This window comes from Miniopterus natalensis, chromosome X (genome assembly GCF_054644295.1).
Source record: "Miniopterus natalensis isolate mMinNat1 chromosome X, mMinNat1.hap1, whole genome shotgun sequence".
NCBI classification, from domain to species: domain Eukaryota; kingdom Metazoa; phylum Chordata; class Mammalia; order Chiroptera; family Miniopteridae; genus Miniopterus; species Miniopterus natalensis.
The window spans coordinates 74699958-74727914 of NC_142103.1; the positions used below are offsets into that span (position 1 = coordinate 74699958).

Consider the following 27957-nt stretch of genomic DNA (forward strand, 5'->3'; position numbering starts at 1 on the left):
CAAAGCGGGGGCGCCAAAGAGGGCGTGTCTGTTTCCCAAACACCTACTGTCCCAACTGTGCAAGTCCGTCCCAAGGTTGGCCTGTCCAACGCGAGTGACTGCATCTCTTAACCAATCTCCGCAGCTCTCAGCCTTTTGCCAGGACGAAGCGGCGCCCGCCTCTCCACTGATGCGGATTTACTGGTGGGTGTGACCGGAACTGACGCTTCAGGGGATTGCTATGCTCTGGGAGTGTTGATATTTTTCTGTCAGTCCAACTGACAGCGGCCAAGTTGGAAGCCTGGAAGGTGGTTTTAAAACTATTGTGTGTGGGGCAGGCCAAGCTGTCCTGTCGCAGTACTGCCGCCTGCGAATCAAAGCCTGAGGGTGAAAAGTCAAGAGCAGGACAGCATGGACGAAGTGAAAGGCCAAGAACCAGGGTTCCGACTTTGACTGAAATCTGAGACGGAGGGCACAGGAGGGCGACCGCTCGCCTTTGATTGGCCCTTGGGCTTCAGCAAGGACCCACGCAGTCACTTCGATTGGTTGGTGCCCGCAATTGTTGTGGCTGCAGCGAAGATTTTGCCCACGTACTTCCGAGCAAGAGGCGGTGCTGTGCTCCGGCGCGCGTGCGCGGCGCCCTGGGACCCCGCCCGGTAGTTCAAGAACCTGCGAGGGGGCGGGGCGAAGAGGTGCTTGTTTTGGTTCTGTTTCCTTTGAACCAGAAGGCCGGAAAGAGCGTAACAATCAACTTGCCGAACTTGGAGAGTAGGCGAGGACACTCGCCCCGCTGCCTTCACCTTCGACTTCACATCCGGGTTCTTCTGTCGCGTGACCCGCGCGCCGCCTACGGCTCTGGAACCGGTGCCTCAATCTCTTTATCCAGGCCCCGCCGATCCCGTGGTGCTTCGCGCACCACAGTAGCCCCTCATCCGGGTTCTCTCCCGGCGTGCCGCGCGCCGGGTTTGCTGGGGGGTACTCAGCGGTGCCGCCATGACTATTCTCCCAAAAAAGAAGCCGCCGCCTCCCGACGCCGACCCCGCCAACGAGCCGCCGCCGCCTGGGCCACTGCCCCCGGCGCCGCGCCGCGGCGGGGGTGTGGGCGTGGGCGGTGGCGGCACAGGCGTGGGCAGCAGCGACCGCGACCGTGAGTCGGGCGTCGTGGGGGCCCGTCAGCGGGCCTCACCGCCGCCTCAGGGCCCGCTGCAGGGGCCACCGGGTGCACTTCATCGCTGGGCGCTGGCTGTGCCGCCTGGCGCCGTGCCGGGTCCCCGGCCTCAGCAGGGCTCTCCTCCTCCTTGTGGGGGCCCGGGCGGTCCTGGCGGCGTTCCGGGCGACGCGCTTGGTGCAGCTGCAGCAGGTGTAGGCGCGGCTGGCGTGGTGGTGGGCGTGGGCGGCACGGTGGGCGTGGGCAGCTGCTGCTCCGGGCCTGGCCACAGCAAGCGGCGGCGTCAAGCCCCCGGGGTTGGTTCGGTTGGCGGGGGCAGTCCGGAGCGTGAGGACGTCGGCGCAGGTTACAACAGTGAGGATGAGTACGAAGCGGCTGCAGCACGCATCGAGGCCATGGACCCTGCCACTGTCGAGCAGGTATGGGCTGGAGATGACAGGTGAGCTGGTATGGTGGATGAGATCCCCAGACTGGGTAGGGAAGCAAGGGACCCAGGGGACTTAAACGTCTTCTCCCGGAGCCTGACACTTTTCTCTGGTGGTAGGGGCGTGAGACACCATCTTTACCCGCCCCCTTTCCCCAAGGACTTTAGGTTAGAGGCCCCAGATAAGACGAACTTAAAGATGGTAGCTGTGGTCTCTTCTGGGTCCTGGGACCTCATCTTGCAGGGCCAATAGATGGGAACTCCCCAGGAGAGACAGGCAGGATGAAATGCCTCCTGAGAGGGGAGTCTCATGACTCTCCAAGGGACCTTGATCTTGTGTTCAGTGGCTTGAGATTTGTTTTCCTCTGAGATAAGAGTTTTAAGAATCCCTCTCCAGTAGACACGAGTAAGGTGGAGACCTCAGAGATGTTTGAGTGTCCCCAAGATACCTAAACCATTTCAGGGGTCTGACACACTGAATAGGACAACCTCTCCCCTTCCTTCTCAGGGGGACACAACACAAGACCCTCAGCAGTGGGGTCTGACATTTCCTCAGGGGTACTAAGGTTGCTTTCAGGGGCCTGAGACTCTTCTAAAACCAAGGGACTGACACTGACACACATATACATCCCCTTTAGAGAGAGGAATCTTCTGAGCTTTCCTCCAGGAATATGACTTCTCTTGAGGAGATAAGATTCCCTTACCCTTGGGGACAAGAGCCAAAATCAATACCCAGGGACCAGAAACTACTAGGATACGTGAGACTCATTCTCTTATGTGACCAGGGTCTATGCTTCCTCTCAGTAGTATGAGACCTACTTGGGGACAGGAGTCTGAATCTCTCTTCAGGAGCTTAAACTTCTTTTAAGTGATAGACCTTTGGCCCCTCTCCCCCACCCCCACCAGGCCTGAGCCTTTCTTCAAGAAAATGAGATTCCCTGTTTTGGGTACTGGAGCCTAAGATTCCCCCTGCTTAATGACTCAGGCTTTCGGAGACTGGGTCTGAAGCCTCTTCAGGACACTGCTATCCCCCCACAGAGGTCCCAGGCAAGGTGAAGTCTTTAGGCAACCTTTCTCCTCAGGGCCTAGTGTCCAAGTGTTTTCCTTGGGGGCCTGAGACACCCCCCACACACATACAAATACACAGGTATATGAGCTCCTTCTACCCAATTATGAAGGACTGAAACACATCTTGGGGACATAAAAGCCCCCTCTCCCCCTGTAACGGATCTAAGCACCCCCCGCCCCCAAGTGTCAGGGATGTAAGATTTCTGCCTTGGGAACTCCATCCTGAGACCTAGGCAGCATGGAGTCCCAGAGATGTAGTCTGAGGCCTCCCCATGGACCTAGGCCTGCCTTCAGGGCCCTGAGACCCACTGTGCCAAGGACGCTTGAGCTTTCCCTCAAGGACAAGAAGCCCTTATGTACCCCAGTGACTGCTGTGTCTCTATAGATGAGGTCTGAGCTCAGGAATAGAACTTCCCACCAGAATGGATTCCTGAGACCCTTTGAGGGCATTGTTACAGAGTTCCTGGGGAATAGGGTCCTGAGTTTTCGCCTACACTCCAAGAGTTTGAACTTGCCCTCATGTATATGAGACACCTCCCCCACCTTAGGACCTGAGACCTGGGCCTACCGTGAGAGTATTGACTATCACCTCACTTCAGACAGCACACATATACCTGCGTCATAGCAGCCTTTTAGAGGCATAAGATTTCTTGTCTTGTGGACTTGAGCCTAAGACCACCTTCCACTTGTGAACTAAGCCCTGAGAACTGCCTATTCCTGCTGGGACAAGATATGGCGGGGTTCTGAGGAAAAGAATCTGAGCCTCTTCCCAGGGGCCTAAACTTCCCCTTAGGGACAGGAGATCCTTCATCTCAGGGAGGGGTCTGAGCCTACACCTGCATGGGTATGAAGCCCCCCCTCCCCCAACCAGGCAATAATGTTTTATCACCAGGAAGAAGGACATGAGGTCCTCCTCAGGGTGGCCTAAGGCCTACTGCATTGGACAGAAGTACCTGGGTGCTCTTCACAGTCATAAGAAACCCTTACCCTCGGGCCAGGAAGGTCCTCTTTCTATGAGAAGGTTGTCAGTTTCAGGGGACCGGACTGAAGCCTCCCCTCAAGAACTAGCAGATATTCTGAGACTCAGCCTGACCTAGCTCTGCTTGCTGCTTATTTCCAGAATCAGGGAAATATTCTGAGCTTCCTGAATTGCTTTCAACAAGCTTTTTTCTTCCCAGAGACAGGAAGGGGGTTTGGGATATCCCCACTCCAGGGAAATTCTCCACCCATATCCCTGTCCCACTTGACTCAAATCTTTCTGTACTTCACAGGGGTCTGGGCCACGTCTTGAGACCCCCTCCTTGTTGCCTTTCCACCTGTTTCTACTCTAGGTAGGATAAATTAGCTGGACCCACTGAATCAGGACCAGGAGTTGTTTCTTCTCCTCCTGGTTGGGGTCAAGTCTGTCTTTCCTCCTTCACAGAAATAGGGAGAGATATATCCCTGGTCCCAGGACAGAGACAAAGAAAGTTGCATGCTGCCGTGGTGACTAGAATGACACCTCCTTATACCCCCTTTGCATCTCCTGGGCTGGGAGTTCCTCCCTTATACTTGTCCCCATAAGAACATGGAAGTAAAGCTCTGTGGCTGCATGATATCTTCCCTTCCCAACTACAGGGGAAAGGCTTCCTGTCCTCCTACTTCTTGGGGTAAAAGGAGGAAGATGCTTCTCCCTGCTACACCTGGTCCAACTTGGGACCTTCCGGTGACGATAAGAGGGGGAGATTCTTCCTGCTGCCCCAGTCATGGCCTTGGACTGTCACTGGGGCATTTGTAGCCTGGAGGCCAATTCAATCCCTTGGGAAAGAGGGGACTTGTTGAGAGGGAGCCCACATGGTGAATCTGGTCCTTGTTCTGACTACTCAGGTTTCCTGTTTGTCCCAATGTTGTGACTGTACCTCTAACTGCCTTTAGGAACCCTTTTGGCAACTTAGGGTCAGGAGTTTCCTTTCCCAAGCATGGCCACCTTATGGAGAATTTACTGTATGGAAGGAATAGATTCAAAGCATCCTCAGCTTGAGGACCCCACAGAGCATTTTGAGAATGGGGCATGCATGCTCAAAGAAGCTGAACCTGGCACTATAGCCAGTGTGCCTGGGTTCCCACTCAGGCTTTGCTGGGGCTTTGCTGGATGAACCAGAATAGTTCTGCCTCTGTTCTCTGGGCCTCTTTCCCCATTGGTCAGGTAAGGAGCTGGTTGGGTATCATTTAGGTGTAAGATTTTAGAGAGCTCACACCAAAACCCTTTGGACCTGGTGGTGACAGAAAATGGTGGGTGTCTTTTGAGAAAGAACTGGGTTTCTCCCCCTCTCTCCCCTGTGCCCGTTTCCTCCCAGCCATCCAAGGTTGGTGGGCAGGACAAGCAGCCTATTTGGTGTGAGGCTCGGGTTTCTTGTATGTGTATGTATGTATGTTTGTCACCTGTGCTATGGTGAATAAGCTCGGGGGTTGCCTGTCACGGGGCCTATTGGATGATGTGGAGGTAAGGCTGTCTGTGGAAAGAGTTTGGGCTTTTGAATTGCGCAGGCCTTAGTTCAAACCCCAGGGTCTCCTGCTTAACTACTTTATAGCTTTGGGCAAACTCTCAGCTGCCTTTTTTTTTTTTTTACATGGTCCACCCATGCCCAGTGATTGAATGTGTGAGTACCTGACTGACCCACCTCAGACCTTGGCTGATTCTTCTCTTGCAGTTTCCCCAGGATCACCTGGGTTCTTTCTAGGAGCCTTTGTAATCTGCTGATTCCTCTAGTGGGGAGGCAGAGTGGTATAGCAGAAAGTGTTCCCTGCTTGGGCAGTCTGGGTTTGAGTCTTGTATCTTTGGGCAGTTCCCTTTTTTTGGGTCTCAGTTTCTTTATCCATAAGATGGGTAGTGGTGGGGAGGGAAGTTGGACTCGGTGTTCTGAAGCTAGTTGTAACCTCTTCTTTAATTCCCTATTCCCCTCTCCCCCCACCCATGGTGAAAGTTTTGAGTGGGGCCTCTTGGCTTTTGGTGGGGGTATGATAGGAAGTTTCAGGCAGTGTTCCACTTCCTTCTCCCTAGCCTATAGGTTCTTGGGTGGTTGTTTTTAATTTTTACAGCTTTATTGAGATACAATTCACACACCATGCAATTCAACAATTTAAAATGTACAGTTCAGTGGCTTTTAGTGTGTTCACAGAGTTGTGCATCCATCACTACAATCAAGTTGAGAACAGTTTCATCACCTCAAAAAGAAACCATCATTATCATCATCCCCCAGTCCCCTCACCCCTTCCCAGCCCCTGGCAACCACTAATCTACTTTTTATCTTGATTGATTTGTCTCTTCTGATTGGTTCATATAAATGGAATCATACAATATGTAGTCCTTTGTGACTGCTTCTTTCACTCAGCATAGGCTCATCCATGTTGTAGTAGCATGGAACAGTACTTTATTTCTTTTTGTTGCATAATAATGGAATCTTAGAATCTTCTTTTTTTAATCCCCTCCCCTACCCCCAGTGGCCTGGCATTAAGTTTTAGGGCCTTGCTCTTTTCCCATCCTTTTGCCCAGGAGAGCTTATGTTGGTCCTTAGAGAGCAGTGCATCTATCTTTTTCTTGTTGGGTGGGTTGCCTGTTGTTTTGCACATGGAGCTGAGCCAGTGTTCCTGGGTGTTTTGGGGGGACAGGGGTGGTCTTGGCACCAGGCCTGCTGGGACAGAGCTATGAAGCCCAGAATACTTTAAACACCTCTTTGCCATGGGCTCTGGGAAAACGTCCGTCAATGAGCTGCCATTGCTGCCACCATCTTCTGCTCCCTCTCCCCTTCAGTGGCAGCTCATTTATTGATGGGTAGGGTCAGCAGCTTCCCAGGCCGGGGGGTGGGTGCTGGAGAGGTGGATCCTGCGAGCTGATAGCCATATGGCATTGCCTCACAGCTCACACCAGGAGTGCTACCAGGGGGTTGTATTATTTTCCTGTGGCTGCTGTGACAAATTGCCACAAACTAGGTGGTTTAAAACAACAGACATATTCTCTCACAGTTCTGGATGCCAGCAGTCCAAAATCAGTTTCACTGGTCCAAAATCAAGGGGTTATCAGGGCCACACTCCTTTCAGAGGCTTTAGAGGATAACCCAGTCCTTTTCTAGCTTCTGGAGGCTGCTGACATTCATTGGTTTGTGAGTACATCACTCCGACTTCCATCTGTCTTCGCGTCATTTTCTCACCTGTGTATTTGGTCTCTTCTGTCTGTATCAGATTTTCCTCTACTGTTCTAAGGCCACTTGTGATTGCATTTAGGTACCATCCAGATACTCTTAAGATAATCTCTGTATCTTAAGATCCTTAACTTAGTCACACCTACAAAGACCCTTTTTCCTTATAAAGTAACATTTACAGGTTCCAGGGATTAGGGCCTAATATGTTTGGGTGGCTGTTATTCAGCCTGCTACAGGGGTGTTCTTGTTTCCCTTTCAGGGAGGGGGAGGGAACTCATTAAGTGCTCTCCTACTGAGCAGAGTCCTGTAATATTTGAGTCTGCCCAGTATCCCTATTATTGGGAAGCTTGTTATCCCATTTCACAGATTGGAAAACTGGCTCAGAGCAGGTCATCACATGGCTAATCATTGGAGCTGAATTGGAACCTAAGTTAGGTCCCACAGTCTGTTTCAACTTTTTTTGGGCCTTTGGACCAGTAGGTTGCAGAGTGTCTTGTACCTGGGATCCCCTGGTGTCAGAGGGCTTTGTCCAGCTCCTTTGTGGAGGCTCAGAGATGTGGATGGACTTCCCCACAGGCTCAGTAGTGGGCTTGCAAGATTGAGGGTCTGGACTTGACTTCCTCAGGCCTAAACTTTTCTGTGGCTGGACCAGCCTCCCCCCCACTACCTCCTGCCTGTTCTTCCTGGGCCATTTTCCTAAACAACAACTAAGTTGGCACCTTTCTTGGAGTCTCCTGTCCAGCTAGGGTAAGGAAGAGACTGTGCTAGGAGCTCCTGGGACTGTATAAACTCTGGAACTCAGGATCAGGATCTCCCCATTTTCTCTCCCCACAGGGAGAGAAAGAGAGGGGGTTTCAGCCAGAGCCCAGGATCTTAAGGCTGCTGGTGCCAAAGCCTGTGGGTGGTTATGGCTTGGCCTCCAGATCCAGGCACAGATGCCACTCTGGCTGCCCCAGGACTGAAGCCCTGCTTGTGCAAAGGGTATGCTCAGGCCTCCTTCATTTTTAGGGACAAACCAGGCTTTTCCGAGGATTGCCTGCCAAGTATGTCTCCATGCTATGGCTCGTGAGGCCTCCCCTGTTGCCTCTACATTAGGTCTTTCTGGTGCCTAAACCCCAGCTCTTTTTTGCCTTCATAAAATGAGAATAATGCTTCCTGCAATCTGGGCTCTGGTACAATTAAGAGGTCACCTTTTGCATCTGGCACCTGGCATGAGGCAGGCATTTGGCTATTATGAGTTCATCTTTCTTCCTGGCCCTGCCCTGTTTACTTTTACAGTCCTACCCAGGACTTGAGCTCTGCTGAACTCATTGCTGGCCTCTGGCGTCCCTGGTGCTTTGTGGCAGAAGTGATTTCTTATCCAATTCACAAGCTTTTCTGGAGGCCTTGGTGCTTTAATCCTTTTCTCAGGTGGAAACTCCTCTCAGGTGCCAGCCTTAACGACTGACCAGGTCCCTTCCTCTGTGTTTTCTAGCACCCCTTTGTTCATCTCTTTCACAGCCCTGCTCACACTTGCCTGTAGTCACTGCCTGTTTCCTCACCCCTCTAGCAGTTTGTGAGCTTATGGAGGGTAGAGAGCAATTCTTATTCATTTTTCTGGCCTCATTGCCAGCCCAAGGTCTGACTTAGCTGCCTGGTAACCCTTTGTTGGATAAATAAGTAGGAGGCCCTCTCATCCCCTTTGATCTCCTTTCCCCCTACACTTGAGGGCAGGAGGTTGCTGTGTGCCCTTTTTTAGAACTTCTACCCAGTCTGAGGCTGTAGCCATCATTGCAGCTTCTCTGCTGGAGACCCCTGGCTAGGGCAGGTGCCGTGGTGCTGGGAGATGACTGACCCTGCAGGGCAGGGATGGATTTTGGGGAACTGGCTAGAGTGTGCCTCTGGGGCAGGAGGGGCACCTGGACTGCTGGAATATTGTGCACAAACAAGTCTTTGTGCTACCCATGGAAGCCCATTAAGGGCTTCCCAGTGCCTTTGTCATCTCTCAAAAGCCAGCCAGCCATACCTTCCTGGGGTGTGTGCCCTAGTGGTGGGGCTGCTGGGTAGTCCCTTGTCACCCCCTCTTCATCCCCTCCTGTTCAGTCACTCACCTAGGACTTTCTGAGGGCCTCTCAGTTGTACATTATCTGTGTCTGTTCCAGTCTCACCCCTTCTTCTCTTACTGGTGACCACCTTACCAGTATATGGTACATTATTTACAAAGCCTTTTCTGGTCCTGAAGCTCCTATGATCCCCTTGACAGCTCTTTCAGGCATATCACATATCCCCCATTTGATAGGAAACTAAGGATTGGAGTGTTCAGGTAGCTTACTGAAAATGATGCTGCAAGTGAGTGACAGAGCTGGGGTTGGAACCTAGAGCTTTTGGCCTCCAAACCTCGTGCTTCCTATTTTGCCAGGAATTTCTCTCACCTGAGCTGGGGAAAAATGGCCTGCGGAGAAGTGATCCCCTCTGGTTGGCAATTGCCTGGATCCTATAAATCCCTAGGCAGGGTGGTATCCCAAAGGAGCAGGCTTCAGATTTTGGGTACCTAGCCTTGATACTGGATCAGGCTGGCTTCTTCTGATGGCCAGCAGAGGGCGTGAGGGGCCTGGGAAAGGTGCTGCTTTTGGTTTGTTTGGTTTTGAAATGGAAAATATGTTTGAAGTGACACGTGGACATTCTATTTTTTTAATAGACTTTATTTTTTAGAACAGTTTTAGGTTCATAGCAAAATTGAGCAGAAGGTACAGGGGGTTCCCATATACTCCCTGTCCCCACACATACATAGCCTCCCCCATTATCAACATCCCCTACCAAAGTGATACATTTATTACAACTGATGAGCCTACATTGACACATAACAATCAGCCAAAGTCCATAGTTAACATTTGAGTTCACTCTTGGTGTACATTCTAGGGATTTGGACAAACATATCCACCATCATAATATCATACAGAGTAGTTTCACTGCCCTAAAAATCCTCTATATTCTGTCTACTCATCTCTGCATTATTTTAAAAAACACATTTGTACAGGTTCACTTAATCTGAACCCTTGGGGCCAGGTGTGCTTTGAAATTTAGAAAAATTTCATTATTTAGATAACTCACTGGTGTGTATGCTGTGTATCTGTAACACCTCTGGTGGGGTCTGTGGCAGCACCTCATAATCAAACACCCAAATGTTTCTTCATGGAAATGTTTGAATATTCATCTCCAAGTGGAATAAATGGGTTTTCATCGGCTCATGTCAGGTAATGATGCCAAATAAGTTAGATAAAGTCTTGGTTTTCAAAGCTTTCTGAGTTACGGAATTTTGGACAGGGGATTGCATACCTCTTATAAAGAAGGAGGTGAAGTAAAATCACCTGCAATACCAACGCTTAGGGAAAGTATTTTGTTACATAGCTTTCCTAACTTTGTATGCATGTGTGTTTGTATACATATGCATATACATATGTTAAATGTGTTCACTCACACGTAAAATTGTATTTTATATACATTTTGCCTTATACAAGGTCTTGGAATTCCCTAGCTATATGTGGGGCTCAAGAGCTTACCAATCACTTCCTTCTCAACATCTCTCTACCCTAGAGTGACTAGAGGGTTCCCAGGTGAAACTCTTTCAGGGAAAGCCAGGTTCCATCCCTCCCTGTTCTTGCCAGCCTTGGGCCTCTCTCTGTGGGAAGGTCCAGCATTGGATTCCCAGCATGGTCAGCAGGAGGCAGAATGTAGCTGGGGCCTCTGCTCTCAGGGCAGCTGGGGCTCCTTTGGGAGCAAGTCTTCTGCTCATACAGTGATTGGTTCCTTAAAAGAAAGGGTCTCCTCCTGCTTCACATGCATGGAATGGTCAAACGGGGCTGAGAACTTGACCCTTCCCAGTGTCCTCTCAGCCAATCAGCTGGGCCCCTCAGGAGCTCGAAGACAGAGCTCTGGGGAGGGGGTACAGGCTTTTCTTGTTGCTGACCCCCACACCTCTTCCCTGCAGCAGGAGCACTGGTTTGAAAAGGCCCTGCGAGACAAGAAGGGCTTCATCATCAAGCAGATGAAGGAGGACGGCGCCTGTCTCTTCCGGGCTGTTGGTGAGTCTCTGCCTCAGCCTTCAAGGGCCTAGGGCTGCCCCTGAGTGTCCCAGTTGTCAGGAGTAACCCCTGAGACAGGGTTTGGGACAGAGTTAACTGGTCTTTTAGGGACTCCAGGCCCCAGCCTCAAGTTCGTATTTGGCCTCTAGCCCTTCATCATGAGGCAGTGTGGTGGTGTGAGAGTAAAATAGCAGCAATAATAGTGATAAGGAAAATAACATTAGTTAGGGACAGATTGCTCTGTCAGGCACTATAGGAAACCCTTTCAATTCTTCCCTAAGCTGGGTAAGTGTCAGGACTGTTGCTTCCATTTATCAGATGAGAAAAGCAGCTCAGAGATGGGGAATGGCTTGCCCAGGGTCAGGTAGTACATAGTAGAGCCAGAAGTTGGAATCTGGGTTAGGTTAGCCTGAGGGCTCTTAACTACAGCTTACTACTCTCACCTTGGGATCATAGACCTTTTTTTAACTTACACAAAAGTAGAGACAGTGAACCCTCATGTACCTACCCATCATTCATCTTCCAAATAGTCATCAACACATAGCCAGCCCTGTTTCATCACTACCCTGCCCACTCTTTCTCACGCTCCTGAAACGAGTATTTTTTAAACTCTTTTAAAAATATTTTATTGATTTTTAGAGGGGGGAGGGGAAGGGAGAGAGAAACATCGATTTGTTGTTCCACTTATTTATGCATTTATTGGTTGCTTCTTGTGTGTGCCCTGACTAGGGATCAAACCTGCAATCTTGGCATATTGGGTTTACACTCTAACCAACTGAGCTACCAGGCCAGAGCTGAAATGAGTATTTTTTGTAATATGTTTTTATTGATTTTAGAGAGAAAGGAAGGGAGAGGGAGAGAGAGAGTAAAAAAACACATCAATGTGAGAGAGGAACACAGATTGGCTGCCTCTTGGACACTCCCTACTGGGGATCTAGCCCAAAACCTGGGCTTGTGCTGTGACCAGGAATTGAACCAGTGACCTTTCGGTGCAGGGGGTGCCACTCAACCAAGTGAGCCACACCAGCCAGGGCTGAAACAAGTGGTTTTAAAGCAAAACCCCAGCCCAGCAGTGTGGCTCAGTGGTTGAGCGTCAACCCATGAACCAGGAGATCACAGTTTGATTTCTTCATTCTCTGTCAAGGCACATGCCCAGGTTGCAGGCTCGATCCCTAGTAGGGGGTGTGCAGGAGGCAGCTGATCCATGATTCTCTCTAATCATTGATGTTTTTATCTCCCCCCCTCCCTTCCTCTCTCTGTAATCAATAAAAACTTTTTTTTTTTTTTAAAGCAAAACCCCAACACTGGGTTATTTCATAAATATTTTTGTATGTTTTTCTGACAGATAAGGTCCTAGTCTCTATCTCTTTCTCTGTCTCTCTCTCTTTCTCACGATATAACCAAAATGTTATTATTGTTCCTAACAAAATAATTCCTTAATACCATTTACTATCCAGTCTAAACCCAACAAGCAGTCATGAGAGCCTGTGCTAGCATCCAGGGGAAGCTGGAAGTGTGATCTAATCCTCCGTTTGGGGCTCTGATAGCTTCCATAAAATGTGCCCTCTGATAGGAGCTTTGAGCTGGGAGTCAGAAGCCCTGTCGTCTTGCTCTGGCCCTCACTCATAACTTTCATTGTCCCATCTGTGAAGTGGTATTGATTCTGAAGGGTTCCTTAAATCCCTTCTCGGTACACCCACCTACCCACCCACCCCCTGTGCCTGCTGGTGGGCTGGACTGACCCAGGCTCCACTGTAGAACCCCCCCCCCCCGCTCCCCGTGCCTGCTGGTGGGCTGGACTGACCCAGGCTCCACTGTAGGCTGTGCCACTGATTCTTGGTTTGACCTTGGGCAAGCAGCTTTTTTATCCTGAGCCTGTTACAACCTTGTAACAGTTAAATGAGATGACTTCAGTAAATTCCTTTAGTGCCTGAGAGCATAGTAGGCCCTCATGGAACAATAGCATTGGTAAAGCCTGAATGCTGTTCTCCGTGGTGCCTCAGAATCACAAATGTTTGTTGAGTGGGTGAAGGAAAGAAGGTTAGGTAGGGGTGAGTGGTTGCCTCCCTGTTTCTACTAAACAGAAGAGGTTTGGGCAATGGACTCTGCTGGGCTGGAATATCCCAACCTCCTACCCCTGTGATTCAAGTCTGTATTCTCCCTGGGATGTTTCCTAGACAAAAAGTTTAGGTTTGGAGGTTTCTTGGACCAAAGGGAAAGCAAAGAAAGAATAGGTGGGGGCCTGTTCGATGCTAGGTCCTGTTCTAAGACCTCTGGCTGGTTGTGGGGTAAGCAGGGCTTCTGGTGGAGTGAGGGTCAGAGAATGCAGCTGGGTATCTGGGTCTCAAACGGTCTTTGGGGCAGACCTTGGGGCTAGTGATGACCTGATTTGTGCAGTAACCCATATCAAGAGCAATATTTGCACATGTGTTCATTTAGCTATTTTCCCCAAACATCCTCTGACCCTTCCCCCTGTTGGGGCCTTCCAGTAAGAGGCCTGAGCTTACAGGAAAAGCTGACCATGGCAGATTGAAGGCCTTTCCTTATCAGCACTATGGCTATACATTTCCCCTGACAGCTGCCCTTGGCTTTTAAACTCCATAAAACCTCAGAAGCCCCATGGTCTCTCCTCTGAAGTACATGGCCCCTGGGCCTCTAGGCCTTGAATGGAATTTTCCCTGGGGCAGAGTGCACAGGACCTGTGCTGGGAAGGGGACTTTGTCCTCAGGCTTTCTGCTGCCTCTCTGTTTCCAGCCTAGCTTGAACAGGGACAGGTGGCAATTGCCCTAGGCTCTGGTGAGAAGGCTACAGGTTCTAACTTCCTGCCATGCATTCAACAGTGGAAGGAGCACAAACTGAGGGTGGGAGTTGAAGGGGGGACTGTAGACATAGGGGCCACTTGTTCTTTGACCCTGACTCTTTGCTAGGCATTCAGCTGGATGCTTCAGGTTCACCTGTAAAATTGGGATTATTATCCCATGAAACAGTTGAGAAGATTGAGGCTCAAGAAAGGGAAATGATGCCCAGCTGGTGTGGCTCAGTGGTTGAGCATCAGCCTAGGAACCAAGAGGTCATGGTTGATTCCTGGTCAGGTCACATGCCTGGGTTGTGGGCTCGATCTCCAGTAGGGGTTGTGCAGGAGGCAGCCGATCAATGACTCTCATCATTGATGTTTCTATCTCTCTCCCTTCCTCTCTCTGAAATCAATAAAAGATATTAAAAAAAAAGGGGGGGGGAAGGGAAATGACATGCTCAGGTCATTAGTGGCAGAGCTGTATGAGAACCCGGAGGTGCCAAAGGACACATTCTTTCCATAGCCCTGGGAAAGCCCAAGCTTTTTTGTTTAGTTCTCAACTGGTTGAGTGACCTCAGTTATATTCCTTCACCTCTCTGGGCCTTACTTCCTCCAACTAGGAGCCTGTGGCCCTCTACTGTTAGAAATCCTGAAGCAGGTGGCTTTCTACCCTCTGTTTTGCCTGTGAGGTCTGGGTGTCCCCAGTGTGAACCACTATCCACTGCCTGTGCCCAGTTCTCTCCTACCACCCCCTACTGGGGATTTGTGAGTATCAGCGAAGGCTTGGGTGGAATGGAAGTGGGAGCGTGAGTCCCAGAGGTATCCTGTGGTCCACCCTGCCCCTGCTGTGCTCAGATAATCTCCTGGAAACGTGAGTCTGCATCTCTCCTCCTTCCCTCTCCCCATATGCTTTGACTCAGCAAATCCTCTGGCCCTGGCCTCTGTGAGCAAAGTGGAGGCCACGTGTGTGTGTGCGCGCGCGCGCGCATGGGCCATGGAGAAGCAGATGGGGGCGGCAGGTTTACAGAGATGAGGCCTAGAAACATTAGCTAGGCCCCCTCGTCTGGGCCTTTTTGTCTTGTAACATGGACTGTCAGCATTGGAGGGATAGATCTTAGATCAGTTTTGACTGTTTTATAAATGGGGAAACTGGGACCTCAAGAAAAAGCCAGGACCCTATTATCTAGGTCACACAGGCAGGTGTCAGAACATTGGTGTTTGAGGTTGAACCAGGCCAGAAGGAGAAGATCTCCATGTATGCCAGCTTCCATTGGCCTTTGCCCTGCTTCCATCAGTCTTTCCGTCTTTGTCATGGGAGTCCTTGAGTAGAGGAGCAGGTATCTCAGACAAGGCTATTGAGAGGACTGAGTTCTGCCATCTCCCCACTGTCAGGTATGCACCACAGCTGCTTGACAGGCAGGTGAGGCTTTTTCCCTGGCTCATCTCAGTTGGGCCAGGGTTCCCACTGGGCCAGGAGGGAAGTGGGAACAAACCAGGTCCCTGTCTCCCTTTGCTGCTGTGTGTACACATTTGTGTGGTTTGTTTTTAGATTTCCTGCAGACACCAAGCTTCCTTTTCTGTCCTGAGTGGAACTTGCTGTGGCTCTTTTAGCAGGCAGGCCAGCAGTAGCCTGGCAGGGAGGCAGCTCTCAGGTGCCTCCAAAACAAATGGTAGGGCCCTGTACTTAAACTCCTTTAGATGGTCCAGGCTCTCCTGTCTTGCTTCTCATAACTACTCTGCAAATAGCGACTACATTTTAGGGAACCTGAGGAGATTTAGAGACTGTCTGCCAGGCGGCAGTGGAGGGAGGTTGAGGCAAGTCTGTTAGTGCTATTGGCTTTTCCCCTTTCCCAGTAACCCCTGGCAAAGGCTAGGAAGGAGGGGGGCAGGGTCCTCAGTTTGCAGAACCTCACCTTTTCCAGCCTTCAGTCTTTCCTGGACTGAAGGTGGCAAGGGCATCTACTTGTTGAATGTGATAGTTGTATGTAGTTGTGGGGGTTGTCATGTCAGAATTTGTCCTTGGGGAACATCTTTGGCAGGATCTGCTGGCTGTGTGTATATGCACATGTGCATTTCTATGCTAGTGTCTGTATGCTCAGAGAAAGAACAGAAGCGGGGTCTGAAGAGGTAAGGTTCATGCTGACCTCTGTGGCCCTAGTGAGGGATACAGCCCCTGATATTTGTAATCTCTGCCCACTCCCAGACCTTTCCAGTTGATTTCTGCTTATGCTGGCGGGGAAACTGAGGTGGACAAGATCAGGCCTGGCCCCAGGGAGTCAGGTGGTTAATATGATAGCTGGATTGGAGTGGTGGTAATGTCATCTTGGGCATCAGTGCTTGAAGTCAGTTCTTGAGAGCCTAGCCTCCCCTTCACCCTCCCAAATACATGACCTTGGGCCAGCTGTGCCACATTTCTGTACCTCAATATCCCTCCTGTGTGAAGTCGAGAGCCTTTTGGGTGAGGGAAGAATGAGTTGGAAAGTAAAGAGGCCTTGGGGGGAGGTGGCAATTGTTATATTGTATCGAGGATTTCCAAGCCCTTTTTGCATTGAGGACAGAGGTGAGGTAGTAGGGGACCCTCTTCCAGCTGGACTCTGGGAGGGGAGAACAGGTGCGGATTGCCCGCAAATGCAGCGTCAGCAAGAGGAGGAGTTTCAGTTTCTATCAAAACAAGTTCTCTGAATTCCCCTACCTCTGCAAGTCCATTGGGCCCTTTCCCCACCTTGACCCTCACAGGGAAGTCCAGCCCAGTCCCTAGCCCCCGTGCCAACCTTCTGGGAGGAGAAGAGCTTTCAGGAGGACAGAGGTGGGACTGGCAAAGTCAGATAAGAGCCTCCTCAATGAGGATTTCCTGTGTTCTTAGCCCACACTGGGTATTTTTCCCACCTTATATTGTTGAAAAGATCCTTCTACTCTCCCTTGTTGGAGAAGTACTATTGCTCTGTGTCCTTGACCCTGAGGAGCATGTTTTCTTCTACATTAATGATCCCTAAACTAGACTGTATCTTATAATCAGTGAGGTTGGTCGTCCCCTCCCAGCTGCGATTAAATATATGGTATTATACCACCTATCAGTGCATCTTAGAATTGAGGAGAGAAGGTTATATTTTACGTTTTATTGCTGAGTAGAGAAGGTCATACCTTGCCCACACTTAAGGATCCTGTTCTGTGAAGTCTGTATTATTGATTTGACATTAATTTGGTTACTAAAGGTTTGCAGTACAATTACAGAAGGGGGGTCTGTGGCCCTTTGGCGTCCTGTTGGTTCTGCGTACACGAAGGACAGCCTAGACTCTGGGTCTGGGGCTTTCCTCTGGCTGAGGAAGTAAAACAGAAATGAAGAAGGGCTTAATAAGTGGTTCTGGTGACATTCTAGCTGACTTGTGGGTAGCTAGCTACCTGAAGGAGTCATTGTCTTCCTCATGACAAATGGAGCCCTATTTCTTGAATACCTAGTATGCCTCAGATGTTTGGCAAACCATTCCCTGTAGTCTTTACAACGCCCTATGAGAGAAAGAAGAGCTACTCTCTCAACTTTTTGGATGAGGACATTGCAGCCTGGAGAGTTTAAGGGCCTCGTCCAGTACCAGACAGCTAGGAGGCAGCAGAGCCTCTCTGCCAGGCAAAGGAGTCAGTGGCAGGAAAATGTGGGGACCCTCATGAGGTTCTCCCCCAACTCCCTTCTCTCTTCCACAGTCTCCCCCTTTCCCCCATTTTCTTGCATCCAGCATCTAGTTAAGGTAGATGTATCCCTTAGGCCTGGAAATGCTGGTTGACCCTTCCCTAGGAACAGCTCAGCTATCTCCTTGATCCTGGCAGGCCAGTCACTATTTAACCCCTTTGCTCCTGTGTCAGTTCCTGTTTACTGCAGTTGCCCACAGCACTGCCTCCTCTGGCGCCCAAGCCCATCCTACAGAAATAGCTTGTCAGGCAGCTCTGGCAGGTAGGCAGCCGCAATGGGCTATGTGGTCCTGGCTTCTAAGAAAGGCTGCAGCAGGGGGCCCCCAGCCTGTGCACAGGGCATGTGACTTGCTGGAAGTGCCACTGGGGGGCGGGGGAGAGTGTAACCACAGAACCCACATCCTTGTTTACATCAGTGATGGGGCTACCCCTTCCTACCTTCACGGCCCATACTCCCCCTTGCCCTCCGGTCCCTACATACCTCCAAGAGGACTCGAGAACAGGCATGGGCCCCATTTTCTATCTCAGAGCAGTCTTTCCTTATCTCACAGAACCCTCCAGGGAGGGAAGGGCGGGCAGCGAAGGCATTCTTCTGGCGATTCTTCACAGAGGTGGAAGAATTCTGTGGTGTTCCCTGCGGGAGGGACCTGCCCCTGCCCCAGTGCCCCAGGGAGATCCAATCAGAGCAGCGGTCTTCTGGGGAGACAAAGGGAAATTCCCTCTTTGTCTTAGCCAGTGGACCTAATCTGTGCCTCATCTTCAAGCCCACCTTAATTTCCCAGGGAAAAGACTCACTGGCTCCCCCAGTGTGTCCATTCACTCAGCAAACTTCCCGATTTCCTGCACTACTGGGCCCTGAGCTGGGGGTAGACTTGGATGTGAATTGCCCTCTGCCCTCAGTAGGAGCCCAGTGTGATCAGGCAGATGAATTCTGTACACATCTTTGATAAATCTGGTGATAGAGGTGCCTGGTAGAGTGGGGAACTTTTAAAGAACACATTGGTTTTTGATAAGTAGGCAGTCAAGCAGGATGGAAGGGACGTCCTGAAATGAGGGAAGACGTGTGAAGATCCTCAAGTGAGACAGAGGGAGCCTACATTTTAATTTGACCAAAACCCCCTGATGCCTGCACCATAGGGCCATAGGCTCCCCTTCCTAAATTAAGCTTAGATGCATATGTATCTTATCTCTCTTACTAGACTATGTGCTTCTTGCAGATGGGGGCAGGATTTTACTCAGCTCTGTCACCTTCACAGTACTGCGCATTTAGGCCCCACTAGGGGGAAGGGGACTCAGATTTACTGAGTGACTGCTCTGTCTCAAGCCCAGTGCCGGTCACGTTATACCCATTATCTAAATCTCACAAGAAGGCCTGCCAGGGAGTTATCCAGCTTGTTCCTGTTTTACACGTGAGGCAGGTGAAGCTCAGAACACTTGGGTCACTTGCCTCTGGTCATTTAGTTCAGTAGTACCTGGCAGAACTGGGCTTACAGCCCAGCTGTTTTCCCTTTTCTTTTTCTTTTTAACCTGTAAAAGCCATGCTGACTCCAGGAAGTCAGGCAAACTGAATTCTAGAGTTGAATTTGTCATAGACTGACTTTCTGTATGAACTTGGTCAAGCCACAAACTCTCCCTGAGCCTCAGTTTTCTCCTGTGAAGAGTGAAGGTGAGGGTGTGGGATTGATAGTGCTTCAGGCCACTTACGGGGCTTAAAATGTTCATTGACTTGTCTGAGTGGCCAGGCAAGCCCTAGACAAGGTCATCTGCACGAGAAGCTTGTGGTTGTGTTCCTTTCTCCTGTCCTCTTGTTAAAGACTGTACCTGCCTGCCTCTTTTTCCATGACCCCATTCCAGCCCACAAGGCCAGGAACTCTCTAGGCCCTGGGGTAGGAAAGGAAGTTTTCCTGGCCCCTGGCCCTTCACCCCAGGAGTGTTCTGTGACTTGGAACTCTTCTCTGGTGGCAGTTCTGATCCCAGTGTCTTCTTTCTTCTGCCTCCACAGCTGACCAGGTGTATGGAGATCAGGACATGCATGAGGTTGTACGTAAGCACTGCATGGACTATCTGGTGAGACTTTGCAGAGACCTTGGGTTAGGGGCAGAGTTGGAGCATCTCCTCCCCACACAAACCTTGACCCTCTCATCTGTTCTGCAGATGAAGAATGCAGACTACTTCTCCAACTATGTCACAGAGGACTTCACCACCTACATCAACCGGAAACGGAAAAACAACTGCCACGGCAACCACATTGAGATGCAGGCCATGGCGGAGATGTACAACCGGCCTGTGGAGGTGTACCAGTACAGCACAGGTACTTCTGTGGTGGGTAGGTGAGCGACTGATTGTGCCTGATCTGAGCCTGCCTTACCCGGCCCACTGTGGATGTTTACTTCCTTTTCTTTTCTGCAGAACCCATCAACACATTCCATGGGATCCATCAAAATGAGGATGAACCCATCCGTGTCAGCTACCATCGGAATATCCACTACAATTCAGTGGTGAATCCCAACAAGGCCACTATTGGTGTGGGGCTGGGCCTGCCATCATTCAAACCGGGGGTAAGCATGTCACCACGCCCAAGATGGCTGTTGGATTTAGAGGCCAGAAACCTTTGTTTGGGTCTCAGTTCTACCCCTAGCCCACAAAAATGTCCTGCCTCCTACTAGGCCTGGTGCCTAGTAGGTCTGAGTTACTCCTGAGGTCTTACCTCTAAGAAATCAGGGAGTCACCCAGGGTGATCTCTCAGGGCTCATTCTGTGGTCTCAGTTTGCCTGTCTGAGCTAGCTCACCCATCTTCTGTGCCTCTGGAGGGTTGGCATTTTGGGATATGGAGTCATATTTGGGAACCATGAGCCAGGGCTCGGTTTGGGTGTCTTGGTACCCACATGGATCCTCCTCTGAAACTCAGCAGTTACAGACCTCCGTGGTCACAGAGACTTGGGGTTCAAGCCTGGCCCCAACACTCACTGGCTATGGGACCTAGGGCAGTATTCACAAGTAATCTGGGCTGGCAGCTCGGCTGATACAGATAGCACCTAGCACTGGGCCTGGTGCCTAGTAGGTGCTCAGATGGTGGCAGTACATTTTCCCGGCCCACAGGGGCAGATTCGCATTCTCTTTCATAAACAGTTGACTGCTGGGGGTTTTGATACCTTCTATTCAGGTTTCACTTCCTACAAACAGAAAGTGCTCCTGCCTCATTTTAGGAAATACACACCCTAACACCCCCCCCCCTCAACATTAGGGGTTTTTTTTTGTTTTGGTTTTTAAATAAACTTTTAATTTTAGAACAGTTTTAGATTTTTACAAAATTATTACGCTTAGAGAATTCCCATATACGCCACTATGATTAACATCTTATTAGCATAGTACATGTGTCACAATTAATAAGCCAATATTGATATATTAACTGAAGACCGTATTTTATTCAAACGACCTCAGTTTTCCCCTAATGATCTTATCTGTTCCAGGATCCCATCCAAGACCATATTACATTTAGTCCTCGCCTTGTCTCCCTTGGCTCCTCTTGACTGTAACAGCTTCTCTGAATTCCCTTGTTTTTGTTTTTGATCTGTTTATAGACTCTATCGTTTCGCCTTTTCTAAAATGTCATATATTTGGAATCATACAATGTATAGTTTATTCAGAGTGTCTTCTTTCACATAACGCTATACATTTAAGATTTTTTTGTTTGATCGCTTGTTTCTTTTTTTTTTCCTTTTGAAAAAAATGTGAATGCCTTAAGTTTACAGAAAAACTAAGGAGATAGTACAGAGTTCCCATGCATACCGCCTCCATCCTGCACCAGTTTCATTATTAACATATCAGATGACTGATTCATTTGTTACAATATATGAACCAATATTGACACATTATTAACTAAAGTCATCATGTCTCTTTAGGCTCCCTTGTCTGTGACGGTTTCTTACACTTTCATGTTTTTGATGACCTTGACAGTTTTGAGGAGTACTGGTCAGGTGTACTGTAGGATGTTTCTCTTTTGGAATTTGTCTGGTGTTTTTCTCATGGTTAGACTGGGGTTATGGGTTGTAGGGAGGAAAATCACAATGGTAAAGTGCCATTCTCATCACATCATATCAACAGTATGTACTGTGAACATGATTTGTGACTGTTGCTATTGACCTTGATCACCTGGCTGAAGTAGTGTTTGTTAAGTTCTCCACTGTAAAATCACTCTTTTCCGCTCACTCCCTTTCCCACACTATTGTGTTTGGAAGGAAGTCATTGTATGCAACCCACCCTTAAGAAGTGGGTGTTATGCTCCATCTTCTTGAGGGCAGCATATCTACATAAATTATTTGGAACTCTTATTGTAAGGGAAATTTGTCTCTTGTCCCCCATTTATTCATTCATTTGTTTATATCAATATGGACTCACAGATATTTATTTTATACTTTGGGTTATAATCCAGTGCTATTTTTATTTTGATGATCAAATTGTTTCAGTTTTGGCTATTGGAAACTCTCTTAGTTGGTTCCTGTGTCTCCTTGACATACTCCCATCATTGTGGTGGTGTTTTTTTTCCTAATTTTTGCTTTTGGGTTTTTGTTTTGTTTTGTCTTTGTTTTTTTGTTGTTTGATGTTGTCTTGTTTTGTTTGTTTTGTTTTTTGAGCACTTCCTTACTTTCTGACACTAAAGATGCTTCAGGCTCAGCTTGTATATTTCCTTCCCTAGTCTTAGAACCAGCCATTTCTCCCAGGGGCCCTGGTTCCATTTATTGGACTGTTATTAGAAGCCACGATCCAGGTGCTGAGTGTGCTCCTTGGTACTGGGGTGTCCTTCCTTCTAGGCCCTTTCAGCTGACTGAGTAAGGAGATATATTTGTGTATACTAACCTGTGTGTATACACATATTCAGAATTATTTCTCTATGTAACTATCTATATTTATATGAAGCTACCAGCTGATAGGTACTGCTTTAATTTTCAATTTTCTAATGACAAATGGTGTTAAGCATCTTTGCATGTGCATATGAAATTGTTTAAATTTTTGCCCATTTTTAAATTGTCTTGTTCTAATAAAGAGTTTTACATACTTTTGGACTATTATCCATAGGTAAAAGATTATATTTTATATTACTCATGTGCACACACATTGGTGTGCAGTGTGTATATGTGCATTAAAATAATGTTAGAATTTTGCTGAACAATACTCACATTTACTCCCTGGGATATGCTCTGATATTTTTTATTACTTTGTTTTTTAAATACAGTTGTATCTCACAGTCTAACAGAGCACTCTCATACAGTGTCCCACAACTCATAGCACCTCACATCATGCTAATACTACTCCCTCATCCCCTTAAATACCTGACTACTCCCTCCACCCTGTGCACATACAGCTAACTTCTCAGGTGATCTTTTCTCCTTGTGCCATCTGAGCATAGATGAGGAAGGCCTCAGCATTGTGAAACTGAGTCATCACTGGGTAAGGCTTCTTTAAACTCCAGCCTAGGCTGGAGGGCACCTGGCTGCCCCAGACTTAGTACTTCATTTGAGTTGTCTTGGGGTTGGGAGCAGGGCTTCTGAGTGTAGGAGTTTGGAACTACTAGTCCCACCACCCAAGCCTGCTTTTCCCCAGTCCCTGATGAATAGGCAGCCTGCCCAGGGGGATGCTTAGTAAGAGTACCTGCCTTCCTATCTCCTCTCTTGTGGGCCTGTGGGCTCACCTCCCTGAGCCAATTATGGCTCTTGGCCAGAGTTCAGAGTGTCACTCCATACCCCTGTTCCTCCCACCTTTGCAGTTTGCAGAGCAGTCCCTGATGAAGAGTGCCATAAAAACATCAGAGGAGTCATGGATTGAACAGCAAATGTTGGAAGACAAAAAGCGGGCCACAGACTGGGAGGCCACAAATGAGGCTATTGAAGAGCAGGTGGCTCGAGAATCCTACCTGCAATGGCTGCGGGATCAGGAAAAACAGGCCCGCCAGGTCCGCGGCCCCAACCAGGTGGGTCTTGTGCTCTGTCACTGGTCTGGCCAAGAACCCATTATTTCCCCTGCTCCGCCCCAAATAGGCAGAAAAAATTAAGCAGTTTTGACATTTGGAAGAGAAGGAAGCTTCCAACCCTGTCTGAACCTCATCTTGGCCTTAGTTTTGGCATTGTGCCTTAGAACTCTCAACGCCTGTGTAGAACAAGCTCTTAAGGAGTAAGAGAGAGAGAACAGTCACTGGTGGTGCCATGAAGGATTGATGGATAGTTTCAGAGGGACAAGCTTTTGTTGAATGTCCTTGTATGCCAAGCTCTGCTGAGAATGTAAAATCAGGTTTAGCCCACTCCACCCTCAGTGGTCCCCTGTCTATTGAGGGAGACAGATGCATCAGAGGGGTCCTTGACCCTGGCTGGGAGACCAGTGGATATAGGGGCTCTAGTTAGTCTTTACACAGGAACGTTAGGGCAGGGAGAGGGCAAGATATACAGACATTTGAGGAATCATGAGTTTAGAGTGATTGTAGATGTTGGCAAGAGCTGAGTAAATTGTTCAACAAATATTTATTTAGGTCTATGCCCCGTACTCTTCTAGGTATACAGAGGTGCATTGGTGAGCCAGGCAGGCCCAGATCCCTGTCCTTGTGATGCTTACGTTTTTGCAGAGTGGAACAAAATAAACAGTAAATGTAATGACTAAATTAGTTGAGAGGTGTTATGGATGAAAAAACATAAAGAACAGGGTAAAGGGAATAAGTAGGGCTGAGTGGCGCTGGAAGTTCACAGTATTAAATAGTGTGGACACAGTGGGCCTCAGAACAGGTGAGATTTGAGCAAAAACTTGCCATAGGTGAGGGAGTTAGCTAAGTGCATGTGCCAGGATAGGCAGAGGACCAGCTAGAGCAGAGGCTCTGAGGTAGCACACCCCTGTTGGGATTCAGGAGTTGCCAGAAGCCAGTGTGGCTGAAAAGACGTCAGAGGTAGTGGGGCCAGATTGGGAAGGGACCTGTGGGCCGTGGTGAGGACTTTGGCTTTTATTCTGAGTGAAGCAGACTCTGTGGAGGGTTGTGAGCAGAGGAGGGACAGGATCTGACTTAGGATTTGACAGGAACCCCCTGACTGCTGGGTATAGAATGGAGTCTGGGTGGCAAGGGTAGAACAGGGGACCAGCAAGGAGAAGGCTGCTATAGTAGTTCAGGTGGCTGCTGATGGCTCAGGCAAGGGGGAGGGGAAAGTTGGGGTAGGGGCACTCTGGATCTATTTTGAAGGTGGAGGTAACAGGTTTCTTGTCCGTTTGGCCATGAGGGTGTGAAGAGGGTTAAGGGGCTTACTTTCGTCCTTTGGTCCATTGTGTGACGGAGTAATGGCGGTCTATGTAGAAGCTGTGTCAGCCAGGATTCCCAGAGGAAGTGAGCCCTCAGGGATGGGGCAGAGGAGGGTTGAGACTGTTATAGGTTCTTACCTCTTACTCCTTCCCCACCGCAGCCCCGGAAAGCCAGCGCCACATGCACTTCTGCCACAGCAGCTGCCTCCAGTGGCCTGGAGGAGTGGACTAGCCGGTCCCCACGGCAGCGGTCACCCGAGCACCCTGAGCTGCATGCTGAGCTGGGCATCAAGCCCCCTTCCCCAGGCACTGTATTAGCTCTTGCCAAACCTCCTTCACCCTGTGCACCAGGTCAGTGACTTGCTGACAGGGAACATGCAGGGCTTAGGAGGTGCTGCCTAAGTCCCGGACCCTGCCTCTGACTGTCCATCTGCCCCAGGTACAAGCAGCCAGTTCTCAGCAGGGGCTGACCCGGCGACTTCCCCCCTTGTGTCCCTCTACCCTGCTCTGGAGTGCCGGGCCCTCATTCAGCAGATGTCCCCCTCTGCCTTTGGTAAGCCTCCTCTGTCTAGGAGCCAGGGGCCAGCCGGGAGCTGGGGAGAGCTGGAAGAAGCAGTAAGTCCTGAGGGGGTTCTCTGGAGCCTCTGGCCATCTCCCCAGGAAAAGGGAATCGTTTAGGCCCAAGGGATCTGTCCCAGGGAGGTTCTGAGCAGGGTTTCATAGGCTCAGAGGAGCCTTCTTATAAATAGGAGTTAAAGGGGCCTGGATGGGATCGTTCCAGAGCCAGGGATCAGTGAAGGGTGAAAAGGCAGGCTCCATCATCCTTTTTACCTTCTTGCCCAGCAGGTCTGAATGACTGGGATGACGATGAGATCCTAGCATCGGTGCTGGCAGTGTCCCAACAAGAATACCTAGACAGTATGAAGAAAAACAAAGTGCACAGAGATCCACCCCCAGACAAGAGTTGATGGAGACCCAGAGACTGGAGACCATCTCCCAACCCCCATCACTCCTGCCCTCCGGTGCCACCTCACCTTTGGCTTTCTTCCTTCTTGCCGTCTTCCTCCTTCCCTTTCTCTTCTCCTTTTCCTCCTCCCCACTTCCCTCTTGCGGGCCCACCCCTGCACCCCTCTCATCGCTGCCACCACCACCATCACCTGTCTCTTCGCCAGCTGACGTGCCCTGTTGCCCCCTGCACAGCACCATCCCTGCATTCCACAGGGGACTCGGGCAAGGGTGCCGAAGGTAGGCGAGAGGCACACAGAGACAAACCAACTGGCAGCCAGGCAGCCCCCGAGGAGAGACATTCAGACAGAGGAAAGCCTCCCTGACCCCTATTCCTTCCAAGTTCAGCAAACCTTGTCACCCCACCTCCACAACTATGCCAGGGAAGTGGGAGGAAGAAGTGGGAAATTCCCCTTCCCAGTACCCTAAGAATGTCTGAGCCTTCAATGTTGAATTTTTTCTTTATTAAAATGTACTTTTATCTTATAAAATTAACCAATCAAAAACCACATAGACAACAGCATTGACTCTATGAAGGTGGCATCTCTCTGGTTTGGGGGTAGGCAGGCCGTGGGGCACAGAAGGGGCACAAAGATATGGTTGCTGTCTCTGGTCTCCAGCCCTATGGAGATGGGCAGGGTCTAGAATATGAACCAGGGCGGAGTAGGGGAGCACGGGTGGCAGGTGTCATGTGGGCTTTGGACAATGAGACTCCGACCTGACTGCATTCCTACTGCTTCCACCACCACCAGTCTCTTTGGAATCTTGAGGTGGGGGCACCTTTGAGCATTATAGCCGCCGCTCAGGATTTGAATGTGGGGAGTGGGAGCAGCCTTGGCAGATGGGGCACTTGTGCCCTGCAGGTGTTGACAAGATCTGCCATCTGTAATGTCCTTGGCACAATAAAACCAAATGTCAGTTTCCCCGGAGCGCCTCTGTTCTGTGTCGGGCAGAGTGTATGTGTGTGCGGGCAGGGGGGGTGTGTCTGGGCAAAGGCAGTGAGGCTACAGGCCTTGGCTTGACCTCTAAGGGCTGCATGCTCTCCAGTAGGGTCTCTGGGGCCCAGAGTCTGTTCATATTTGGTTCACTGCTTACTAATACACCTCTAGACCTGTTACCACCAAGAAAGCCCTATCTTTACCTGCTTTCCCTGCCTCGGTACTGGCACAGGATGTATCCTGCCCACCTTATTTCCTGGGGTGTGATGGGAGCAGAGGACTGAGCTTGAGGGCAAAGACTGAATTTCCAACTTCTCTGCCTGCCTCTTTCACCATGTTTGTTCTTGTGATTGTTTGATGAGGAAATGCTTTGGAAAGGTACAGTAGACGCTTCGTAATACCATGAGTTCAGTGGAAGTGACCAGATGGACCTCCTCCACTGGGTTTCAGAAGCTGAAGAATGGCTAAACCCTTTTTTGTTTTTCATGTCCCCCAGTTCTCTGACACTTCTGTGTCCCGACCTTCCTTGAGGTAAAAGCAAGGCAGAAAAGGATGGCTGGCCCAGTGTCTTTTTTTGCTGTGCCTCAATAATGGGGCCCCTGTGGAAGGATGCTTGTCCAGCTATAAAGGTGAGGGCGTGGCTGGCTGAGTGGCTGTCCAAAGGATGTCTGGAATCTACTGGTCAAGCATGTGTATTTTGGAGAATTGGTTTGAAACCTTTCTTGGCTTTTTCTTGCCATGTGGCCCTGGTCAAATCACAGGCTCAAGTTTCAGGTGGCCTATGTGTACGACAGGGGTGATGAATGTCTACTACCTCACATTCTCTCTGTGAGCATTGAGAGAGAATGCATATGGTCAACATAATGAATGGCACAGTGCCTGGCACATTCCAAAAGTTCAAATGTTAGTAGATATTTATTCTGTTGAAATTTATATACCATTTGCCCCTGCCTACTTGTTGCCTCCAATTACCTTGGCCTCTGCTTAGAATTGGCCCTTCCCCTGTCCTGAGCCCACAGCCTTGTCTTTCAAGATGTACAGAGGATTGCCTTCTGAGAAGCCTGTCCACATTCTCCCACTTATCAATAAATGTCTTTACTCCTTCCCCAATAACTGTACTATCAATTTCCTGGGCAAGGGCTATGATGCCTGACTTATCTAGATATCTCTAGTATCTGCACTCCCACCAGGGCATGGTTGGCTTACATTAGACCCCTAATAAAGTCAGGTGAATGAGTACATGTGTGTATTTGCTTTTTGGGTGTTGTCTGTGTGTATGGTACTGTAGTGAGTCCAAGTCTTTATATGCATCTCACAGAGTGTTTCTAGTGTGTGTGTGATGAGGGCTTGTTTCCAGGTGTGTCAGATGGTGACAGTTTGTGCCTGTTT

General features: G+C 49.5%; 1 protein-coding gene across 3 annotated transcripts; it reads left to right on the forward strand.

Annotated features, from left to right (window-relative positions):
* The first annotated feature begins 58 nt into the window (after positions 1–58).
* On the forward strand, positions 59–26554 carry OTUD5 (OTU deubiquitinase 5). 3 transcript variants are annotated; one of them, XM_087813495.1, is made up of 10 exons: positions 59–1566; positions 10785–10878; positions 19356–19420; positions 19508–19664; positions 19763–19911; positions 21256–21330; positions 23118–23321; positions 24787–24976; positions 25065–25178; positions 25472–26554. In XM_087813495.1, exons 1-10 carry the CDS (start codon positions 973–975, stop codon positions 25591–25593), a joined length of 1764 nt encoding a protein of 587 aa, XP_087669621.1. In that variant the 5' UTR covers positions 59–972; the 3' UTR covers positions 25594–26554. The 3 variants fall into 3 exon arrangements, with proteins under 3 accessions (XP_087669621.1, XP_087669620.1, XP_016073919.2); XM_087813494.1 differs by lacking the exon at positions 21256–21330 and having other exon boundaries at positions 25469–26554; XM_016218433.2 differs by lacking the exon at positions 21256–21330.
* Positions 26555–27957: the final 1403 nt, after the last annotated feature.

Coding starts and splice junctions, on each gene's coding strand:
- OTUD5 (XM_087813495.1), top strand. CDS start 973: ATGACTATTCTCCCAAAAAAGAAGCCGCCGCCTCCCGACGCCGACCCC. Junction 10,879..19,355: donor CTGTCTCTTCCGGGCTGTTG/GTGAGTCTCTGC, acceptor CTGCCTCCACAG/CTGACCAGGTGTATGGAGAT. Junction 25,179..25,471: donor GATGTCCCCCTCTGCCTTTG/GTAAGCCTCCTC, acceptor CTTGCCCAGCAG/GTCTGAATGACTGGGATGAC.